At 43.6% G+C, this 11,190-nt stretch overlaps 1 protein-coding gene across 1 annotated transcript; it reads left to right on the forward strand.

Annotated features, from left to right (window-relative positions):
• Nucleotides 1–5,283: 5,283 nt before the first annotated feature.
• MUC21 (mucin 21, cell surface associated) lies at nucleotides 5,284–8,774 on the forward strand. The gene is made up of 3 exons (XM_059937968.1): nucleotides 5,284–5,347; nucleotides 7,503–8,221; nucleotides 8,586–8,774. Exons 1-3 carry the CDS (start codon nucleotides 5,284–5,286, stop codon nucleotides 8,772–8,774), a joined length of 972 nt encoding a protein of 323 aa, XP_059793951.1.
• Nucleotides 8,775–11,190: the final 2,416 nt, after the last annotated feature.

Below are 11,190 nucleotides of genomic sequence, written 5' to 3' on the forward strand. Positions count from 1 at the left end.
TGATCGTAGCATTCACATAGAGAATATGCAAGTGCAATAATCAGGAAGGCTGTTTTCTCAGAGAAGTGAATAAATAAATAAATGAGAGGAAGAGAGACACACACAAAGAATGAACGAAAAGTGAAATTTTGTGATTTTTGACAATCCAAGTTTTAATGATCTGAAAGAAAAGGATTTAACTCTAATAATATATATTTTTTCTCTTTTAGAATGACTTTTCTTTTCCCCTGATAAACAAAGGCATTTATAACCTCCATGACCACAGAATTGGCCTTGGTCTGGACCTGGACTCAGGATTGGGCTCTGGAATGTTCTATAGCCTAGAAAATGAACTGGTTCATGGAGGAACGTATGGCTCTGGACACAGGGTAGGCCATGGAGTGCGCCATGAATTAAGCCACAGCCAAGGGGGTGGTTATGGCATAAATCCTGGCAGGAGTTATGGACATGGAGGAGGCCATGACAAGAGCCATGAAGTGGATCACAGAAGAGGCTGCCAAGGAAGACATAGAGGAAGGGGGAGTATGGACATAGACTGGATAATGCAGGGCACTCTGGAAAAAGAAATATCGCAGAAGAAGGGGATCATGGAGGAGAAGGCAGTGGCCATAAAGTGGGTCAAGATAGGCTTCCAAAAGGTCTTCAGGGAATTGGCCATGGAGATGGTCATGAGCAAGGTCAAGAAAAGAGCCAGAGAAAAGATAGAGATCATAGAGGGTTTGACCAACAGGGCAGCCAGAAAAACAGAGAGTGTTTCTGGAGACCTGCAGCCTCATCAGATTTGGACCTGAGCTCAAGTAAAGATTCTCCCTAAGCTTAACCATAGTTCAGAACCTCTTAGGAAGTCACAGTAACCAACTGTACAACAATTTCTCTTTGCTCTCCTAATGCACAAGTAATAACCTGTGCCCTTTCGCTTTGGAATTCTTTTTTTATTTCCTCATGACGCAGTGTGACCAGTAGGAAGAAGGATGATATTATTACAGCCTTAAAAAACACAGCTCATACTGTTTGTGGCAGCAAGATGACTTGCTTCCTGTTTATCTATTTGAGCATTCTTTCCCCTCCTTTTTCCCTTTGTTACTGGGTGCTTACTAAGTGCTAAGCATTGTACTATGTAACTTTAAAGCCACTATCATTTAACAATTTTGAAATTTGTAATCTCAAAACAATCTTTTGAGAACTTCTACTTTTCTGGCAAAATAGTGGACAAGATGCATTAACCACCCCTCTTAATGAAAGCAACAAAAATTACTGGATAAAATATTGAAAAAAATCTTTGTAACTATATCAATCAGCTGGGTAGATAGTAGGTAATATTTAGATCAACAACCAAGAGAAGGCAGAGACTCAGGGAGGCTGAAGGAGAGCTCTGAACCAGCTGTCACACTGAGGGCATTTGCCGTATCTGGTGAATTTAAGCTTACCTTCTCACAGCTTCTTAGCACTTAGGGTACAGGAGACAAAGTCTAGGACCTGCATTAGGGGTGGAGTCTAATAGGAGACTCTAAAGAAAGCTGAGACCTAAAAGGGTTAAAGTTTCAGTGGTTAAACTAGAATGAAATTGTATTGACCACCTTGCACATTGGCGACTGAGACAAATGTCTGTCTCTAAACTTGACACTGAGTGGAGGGGAGTAAAAACCTCCCTTGAGAATTTGTAATTGCATAACATTCTTCATTTGGGTTTGTAGCTTCAAATCATACAAACTAGGTAGACAGAAAGCCATCTTTGACCTACACATGTCCTCCAGGTCTCCTTCATCTTTGGGAAGATTCTCCCTCCCCAATTCTTTGTCTCTTCCAAATGCTATATGACAAGTAAGGAGAAAATCACTGCAACGTGCTACTATTAAAATCTCAAAATACACTTGGCATCTATATATTTATGCTCTTCCTTTGTCCTTTATTGTTGCATGCTTATTATGCACCAAACACTGTGCTGTGCCTTTAAATACACCATCATTTATTTCTCAGAACAATCCAATGAGGACTTAAATTTCTGGCTCTATAATGGGCTAGGTGTCTTAAAATATGTTGAAAAACTAAAAATGGTGTACTAAAAAATCTTCTTAAAAGTATCATTGATTCAGCAGGACAGTAAGGAATGCTAAAAGTAAAGACTAAGTTAAGGTAGGAACCTAAGGAGGTAAGAGTACTCAAGCCAACTTTTGCCCAACCAGTGCATTTAAGCTTCAGGTAGCACAACCTCAGTCAGACCAACCCAGGTGAGGACTCTGGTAGTAGACCTTCACATAAATCTGAAAGGGAGAGTGTAAACTAAAACCAAACCCATCCCGGGACTTCCCTGCTGGTACAGTGGCTAAGATTCCATGCTCCCAATACAGGGGGCCCAGGTTCGATCCCTGGTCAGGGAACTAGATCCCAAGTGCCGCAACTAAAGATTCTGCATGCCACAACTAAAAGATCCTGCATGCCGCAATGAAGATCTCGCGTGCTGCAACTAAGACCCGGCGCAGCCAAATAAATATTAAAAAACAAAACCAAAAACAAACCCGCCCCTCCTCTAAGGAAATGCAAGCAAAATTGCCTATCTCTAAACTCAGTGCAGGGGAAGCGAGGATGGGAGAAGTACCTCTTGAGGAAGGGAAGATGGGGGAAGTACCTCTTGAGAAATAACTTGTAACCACAATACTTACATGGTTTGCAGCCCCAAATCATGTAACCTAGGTAATTCAAAAGAGCTCAAGCCTATAATTTAATTTAAAGGAATCTTCAAGTGGTATTGCCTCCCTATGCTTGGCAAAAACATGCAAATTCACTGTGGAAGATCAGAACTCATCTTGGGTTTCAAAGGACTTATATAGATAACAACCCAAGAAAAATAAATTTATAGTCATAAATCTCAAATCACAAATGAGGCACCATGAGTGAAAGCCAGCAAGAAACAAAACAAAACAAATAGACAACAGGATCAGATCCACAAAAAAACTATAGATATTGTCATAGCTTTATGGTTGTCTACTAATATCCATTAACCATCTTTGAAAATAGAATTCTCAAGTCTTAGTTGAGCACATGTCCACCCAGCAAAGGACTATATTTCCCAGTCTCTCTTGCAGCTTAATGTAGCTGTGTGACTATATTCTTATGGTGTGTTAGCAGATAGCAATAATTTCTCATGAAGTTAAAAAACAAGATAGAATTAACATACTTGATAATGTTAGGGTTTGAGCTGGGAGACAGGTAATAAGAATGAAAGAGTTCCAAGGTCCTTGTATTGTTTTGAAGGATCGTAAAGATATTAATTACATTTAGACTGATAAGTATGCATGTAAAACTTTTTTAGGATATCTCTAAAAGGTGAAATCTGGATTTGAATTCAAGACCTCTGCCTCCAATTAATTCTAGAGGGAAGAAAAGTTTTCTTTCTTAGAGTGCTATTGGCTTTACAGCCACAGATTAGGATTTCTGGGAGTTCAAGACCCCACCTGTCACTGACTGGCCCCTCACACCTCAACCTCAGGAACCACCCATCACAGCCGCTAGGCATGTAAGCCTTTCCTAGCACACTCTGTCCCTCCTGACTCTCAGACTGACTTATTCCAAGCTCCTTCATGCCTCCAGCCACCTCCTGCTTGCCAGCTTCTTTCTAGCAGGTTTTACATGTCGGGGATACTCATTCACCTATAAATAAACTACCTGAGATGTCGCCTCTTCCACGAAGCTTCTCCTCATTGACAGGGAATGGAGACAGCTGACTTCGGTCATACCGACTGTGCACTGGAACTCCCTTCAATCCCACTCCCCTTACCCTGGCCACAAGAAGCCTTCCCCATAAACTCCCCAACCCTCCACTCATTTGGGTCTCTTCAGTCATGCTCATTTAGCTGACTGTGTGTCCTTTCTGCTGCTATATCTGCGTCCAGACCCAACTCGAAGTTCCTAGAGGACTTGGACTAAGTATCTCCCTCCCCCAACAGACCTGAAGTCTCCTTATGTGGTGCCCGTGGTATACCTTGCTGAGAGATGCTTCATTAAGGCTGATGAGAAGGAACATCTGAAGGATCTCAGGGAAGAAAAGTTCCTATGAATTACTCCGAAAACAAACAAGACAGGAACCCCTATGGTTGAGAATCAAAAGGCGGCCTTTGTGGGAGTGGGGGAGGGAAGGATTGGGACTTCGGGATTAGCAGATGCAAACTATTATATATAGAATGGATAAACAACAAGGTCCTACTGTATAGCACAGGGAACTATATTCAATATCCTGTGATAAACCATAATGGAAAAGAATATGAAAAAGAATATATATATATATATATATATATAACTGAATCACTTTGCTGTGCAGCAGAAAGTAACACAACATTGTAAATCAAGTATACTTCAATAAAATTTTTAAAAAGGGGGGCCCTATACCACCCCTTTACCTGATATGAGTGTGACAGGTGGCTTGTTCCTGCATATTCAACACTCTCCCCCACCCTCATCCCCCATGCACCAGAGACCCCAAAGACGGCTACACTACCCATGGATCTCTCTTTTCCCGTTCAGTCATTGTGCATTGTTGATGCCTACTGCATGCTCAGCAATGTACCGTCTGTCTTCTGCCCATATCCCAGGAGCCCAGATCCCTAGTTACTGCTCTCTTTGAGGTCTCATTTTTTTTTTTTTTTTTTTTTTTGATTCAAAGATGTCGGGTCCTGCCCTTCAGCTCAGTCTATTAGGGCTTCTTCCGTGTTTAAAGCATGCACACAGGACTTTCTGACAAGGAAACAAAGTCTTGAACTGGAACAGGTTTCTGGCCCTATTTTTGCCTCAAGGGTGGGTCTCTTCCACTCTGACAACCTTGATTCCTTTATCCCATTCTACTTCCTGCTCAAACCCAGCCCAGTGCCCTGCCTAGTATGATCATGTCATTCTCCTTTCTCACCTTCCTCTTGAACCCCAGTCTATTCCTTCCCAGGCTCAGTATTGTTTTGTTACCTGCTCATAGTTGGCAGAAGAAGAAGTCAACTTCCCAACCCCTCCCCTATATGAAACTATAAAGGCTCCTGCAGCTCTTCCATGATAAAGAAAGAGGCAACAACATCGTGTGGAGGAAGCTCAAGCAGCCCAGGTATCCAGTCTCCCACCCCGCTAAGCTCAAGATTCTTTCCAAGAACACATATGTTGGAGACCCAAGCTCCTGGAAGCTCCAGCCTTTATCTCTTTACCTTGAACTCTCCTTTCTCAAGAATACTGTTCTTTGCCTTCTAGGTCTTCGTCACATTTGGGATCCAAGCATCTTTTTTACCAGCCACAAAGAGGCAGATCAAGATGCAGAAAAGAAACATTTGCCCTATGTACTGGTTACTGTTGCATCTCCTACTTTCAGAATACAGTGAGTGCTTTTCTTTAAAGGTTGGTGGTCTGTGAACTTTTGAGGGATTGTGGGAGATGATGACCAGCACTAGGAATAACTCTGGTTCTCCACCATAGAGTGAGGGTCATCATTTCACTCCAATCACTTCAGTCTAATAAGGTATCACCTGGGAGGCAGTCAGAGCACAGTGGTTAAAACTGTGGACTCTGGTCTCCAATTGCCTATGTTTGAATCACGGCTCCATCTGTTACCGGTACACTTTGGGTGAGTTAACTTCTCTGTGCCTCCGTTTCTGCATCTATAAAATGGTAACAACCTGTGAGATATGGCTGGGGTTTAAATATTAATAACAAGAAGAGTTGACTGTTATTTTATTTATTTATTTATTTAAATTATTTTATTTATTTATTTATTTTTGGCTGTGTTGGGTCTTCGTTTCTGTGCGAGGGCTTTCTCTAGTTGCTGCGAGCGGGGGCCACTCTTCATCGCGGTGCGCGTGCCTCTCACTGTCACGGCCTCTCCTGTAGCGGAGCACCAGCTCCAAATGCACAGGCTCAGTAGTTGTGGCTCACGGGCCCAGTTGCTCCGTGGCATGTGGGATCTTCCCAGACCAGGGCTCGAACCTATGTCCCCAGCATTGGCAGGCAGATTCTCAACCACTGCACCACCAGGGAAGCCCCGACTGTTATTTTAAAATATCACTCTTCTATATTATAAAAACTTAATTTTTCTCGTGTCCTTAACCCCTATTCCACAATCAGCCTCAGTCAGCCTCAGGCCAAGTAGAAAAGGATTCAAGTCAAAACTAACTCCCACTCTGCTCTGCACCTCTGACACTCTATTAAACACTCCTCGGGCCGTCTCCTATTGTGCAACTAGGAAGCATGACTTCTTAGAGAATTCTTTTTTTTTTTTTTTTTTTGGGCGGTGCCACACGGCTTGCACAATCTCAATTCCCCAACCAGGGATTGAACCCGGGCCACGACAGTGAAAGTGCCGAATCCTAACCACTAGACCATCAGGGTACTGCCCCGAGAATTCATCATTTTGAATCAAAATTAGCCCTCATACAATTTTGACTCAACTATTCTATTCTCCAAAACTTCTCAAATCAAATCCACTCCCTCTTTCACGTCACCCCTACTCTTGTTCATCTCAGTTTCTTATTTAGTTTTACTCATGATTCTAACCTTAACTCCAATTTGTACCCCATTGCAGATTTTAGGGGTCCTTCCCCAAATAGAGCTAAACTCTAATCCTATGTTAGTTCAAATAAGCTACACATGTGTGGGGTGAGGTGCTAGGCACTCATGTCCAAATTAATAGTAAAATGAGCCACAAATGAGATAAATTTTGTTTATCTGGAGAGGTTGAGCATCTTTGTCCTTCAAGGTAGTGAGAGGCAAAAAACAGGCACAAACTTAACTCTAGCTGAGCCTTCAAGAAGGTGGAAATGCTTCCCTATACTTGTAGATCTTGATTTGCAGACCTTAATCCTGGGAGATCTTATATATTTAAGTTACATATAACTTGCTCTTTTCTAACCTTTGCCTTGTAATCAGCAGCCCCTGGAACTTTAATGCATATGTAATCACCCAGATACCTAGGCCTATCTCAGACTCTGATTCATTTAGTCTGGAGTGGTTTGCCTAGAAATCTTTATTTTCAACAAGCTCCCCAGATAATTCTAATATAGGCGTTTTCTGAATAACACTCAGAAATATTTTCCAAGAAAGAAGCAATACCACTTTAATAATGAATTAATCAATATATACTAGTTTCACCTGGGTTCTACAACTCCTTTATAATACTTTTTATCTGTGTTGAATATTGTACAGCAGATGATGGAATAAGCTTACTATCAGTGAAATTAGGTCATGTAACCCTGGTGTTGGGGGTGGATGTGGAGGGTGACTTAGCATGGTAGCTAAAAGTGCAGATTCAATGGCCTGGGTTCAAATTCCTGTTCTACTACTTACTAGCTGTACAAACTTGGGCAAGTGTCAACATTTCTAAGCCTCAATTTTTTCATCTTAGCTGTTGAGAATAATAATATCTATCTCATTGGGCAGTAGTGAGCATTAAATAGAATTATCCACGTAATAAGTTTAACCAACCATTGAACAGAAAGTATATACGCTCAATATATATCATCATTTATGATTATCATTAGGCATAACCTCCATTAGTGGTAGCACACCCAGCCCAACTTCCAGTGAACCCACCACAGCCAACACTGGATCCAGTGCAACCTCCAGTGCGACTGGGACAGCCTCCAACACTACATCCAGCACGACCTATGGTGGTACCAGCACAGCCACCAACTCTGGATCCCAAGTGACCTCCAGTGGATCCAGCACAACCTCCAATACTGGATCCAGCGTGACCTCTGGAGGGACCAGCGCAACCTCCAATACTGGATCCAGCGTGACCTCTGGAGGGACCAGCGCAACCTCCAATACTGGATCCAGCCTGACCTCTGGAGGGACCAGCGCAACCTCCAATACTGGATCCAGCCTGACCTCTGGAAGGACCAGCGCACCTGTCAACACTGGATCCAGCACAACCTCTGGGGGGACCAGTACAGCCTTCAATACTGGATCCAGTATGACCTCCGGTGAGACCAGCATAACCTCCAGTACTGGATCCAGCACAACCTCCAGTGGGACCAGCATGGCCTCCAACACTGGATCCAATGCAACCACAGGAGGCTCTGGTACACCTTTGTCAACTGGAACACACACAACTTCCAACAGAATTAGCACAAGTGCTGGAACTCCAGTGAATACAGTGAAGCCCAGTGGGTCCCTGAAGCCATGGGAAATCTTCCTCATCACTCTGGTCTCGGTTGTAGTGGCCGTGGGATTAGTTGTTGGACTCTACTTCTGTGTGGTGAGTGCCTAATATATAGGCACTGGTGGGAAGTGCCTGGGGGGAAGGAATAGCAGGAACATAGGGAAATGAGGCATGAATAGTAGGGCCACAAGTTAGGGATGAGTAGGGAGGAAAGAAAAATCAGGAGAAAGTTACTAAAGAGACATAGCAAGTTAGAACCAGAGGAGCCAATCAATGTGCAGAGGAAGCTATTGACTTGTGCGGAAAGGGGAGCAAAAGAAGATATAAAGACTGGTGGAAGGACTGCTGAATGAGTGAAATGCTTTAAAGGGGGAGAAGATTCCAGAAGGAGTCCCTGGTGAAGGCTTCTCGGGGGTGGGGGGGAATCCAATTCTGAAATGATTCTGCCTTCTTTTTCTAGAGAAACTCCCTGTCCCTGAGAAATGTCTTTGACAGAGCTGTCTACCGACTCCATGGCCCCAACCTCGGCCCAGGCCCTGGAGGGAATCATGGAGTCCACCACAGGTCTGGGTGGAGCCCTAACGGATTCTGGAGGAGACCAGTATCCTCAGTAGCCATGGAGATGAGAGAGACCCACGATGGGCTCTAAGCGGCTGCTGAAGCCAGAGAGCCACATTCCTCCCAGAGGGAGCCAGCCTGGGGGACCAGAGATCTGAGTGTCCTTTCATTCATCCCCAGGAGTCCCCTCCCAGCTTTGTTTGGGTCTCTGCCAGCCTTGGGGAAGACACTTCCTCCCTCTCTCTTGCTTTTACCAGACACTGGAAAGAGGAGACTCTGCTGGTCATTTAGCTAAGAAATAAACACATACAAACTATATCACAGAGAGAACCTGTGTGTGCACATGAGTGGGTGTCTGCTGCGCCGAGTTGAATTTCCCGGTTGTATGAGAGAACCCCATGCTGGAATCCACTTGGCATTCAGAATCTCCACAGTAAAATCCAGAGACATCATCCATATCTGTCCCCTTTTTCTAATCCTTCTTGCCCCGAGCAGGAACCCTGTGCCCCCAAGAATCTCCCAGACTGAGAGGGGAATTGAATTGGGGGAGATGAGAAGGGAGGGCAGTGCCCGGATCCTACAGGCTCATGGATTAGGCCCGTGGTAGGTAGAGATTATGTTGTAGCACATGCAGAACCCAGAGCATGACCAGAGGAGGTATGCTGTTGGGTGGGGGGAGGGGCGGGGAGGGAGGTCACTCAAAGTCACAGTTTCCAGGCCATTTACATTTGCTCTAGACCTGGGTTAATTGTCAGAATGAAGGTGTTGGTTGATACTTTCACTCTCAGTGCTGCCTTTGGAAGCAGAGAGAAAGTGCTTCCTGTTTTTATCAAGGGAAAGACTTCCTGGCCTGCTAAGATTTCCTTTCAAGAGGGTCATGGCAGAGACACTTGGGGTAAAGCCTGAGGTTCTCATGAATTCCCTTCCCACAAAGGCTGCACATACCCCTTTCATGGTCTAGGATAGACGGCTCCCTGATCCTGCAGGTCTCAGAGGACAGAGGCGAGCTGCTTTGAAAGGCTGGGTTGCTCTGAATCCATGAGGCCAGTGACACGACTTCCACCGGGGACAGAGGCCTCAGGAGAGAATTAGCAGGTTGTTGGTGGGTTCACCCCAACTCACAGCAGTGGAAACTGCTCTGCCTTCCACCACTCATTGGGTTTCTCAAGTGTCCGCAAACCAGACAGTTGATCCTAGTCAGTGAGGCCATGCTGAGCCATGTACAGGCCCATCATCATCATCATCAACATCATCATTATCTTACCTACAGGGACCCAGCAACCGGAAGGAGAAGCTGAGTTGAACCCCCTAGAAAGTTGCCTCCCACTGGTGTGAACTGTGGAAAGCATAATGTGAAAAACGTGAAAATAAGGCAAGGGAGTCCATTTAGATAATTAAAAAATGTAAAACATGCATTTTCAGGTTTAAAATTCTAATAGACAAATGCAAAGAGGCTGGTTGAGAATAAAGTTAGTTATCTAGAAGAGCAAGTGGAGAAAGTAGCTCAATTAGATACAACAAACCAGAGATGAAAATCACTGACACAGAAAATAGAACACACTTGGAGGATTGATTCAGGAGGACTAACACACAAGTAGTAAGATTCAAAACAGAGAAAAAAGGAAGAGGTAGACCAGAGGAACTAAAAGAACAACAGGGAAGAAATATTTTAGTCTGCAAATTGAAAGGGCTTATTAATAACAACTCTGTAAATATACTAAACCCCATTAACATCTATTTTAAACAGGTGAATATGCTATATAAATTATATCTCAATAAAGCTGTAAAAATATTATTACCCAGCAGGCATATCGTGTAAATAAAAATTTTGATTTTCAAAGATAAACAGCAATGGGCACTTTGAGACAGTGGGAGATGAAGAGATGAAACCACGGTGAGTACGTAATTCAGCTTGTGGTTAATTGACATAGTTACACTGTGAATATCTCGCTACTCACAGAAACTGGAGTGTGTACATAGAGTTAGGAAGCATAATGACTCAACTTTCATCATGGGATCCGCTTACATGGACGAAACATGTTTTAACCCGACAAAGCCCCAGCTCACCAAGGAAGTTTGAGGTCTTCCTCAAGCAGAGGTCTAGGATGTTGACAGGATTAAGCGCTTTTGCACTGTTGGCCTAGTGCAATGATCTTTAAATGGAGTCTGCCCATACCCTTGGAGGTATATGAAGACTTTCTAAAGAGTATTATGCAGGTGTGGGATATCTTATGGGAATCATCTTCCAGATCTTCAACTTCCGTATGTATTTTGTGCCTGTGGTCAAAGCATCTGCTAGTTATCCTTTTCTAGCTTTCCTTCTATAGCCACCCACCCACCTTTTACATTCTAGCTCCTATATTATTATGGTGGATTTCCCTAGGTGCAAAAAATTCCAGGGTGCAAATAAAGGGGATAACTCAAAATCTCTTCTAATTTAGTCATCGTATACCCAGAGGAGGGCTTCATGTTTTCCCTTGCCTCACATAAATTCCTATTAGGGGCTA

The sequence above is a fragment of the Balaenoptera ricei genome, chromosome 11, assembly GCF_028023285.1.
Source record: "Balaenoptera ricei isolate mBalRic1 chromosome 11, mBalRic1.hap2, whole genome shotgun sequence".
In the NCBI taxonomy this organism is placed as follows: Eukaryota; Metazoa; Chordata; class Mammalia; order Artiodactyla; family Balaenopteridae; genus Balaenoptera; species Balaenoptera ricei.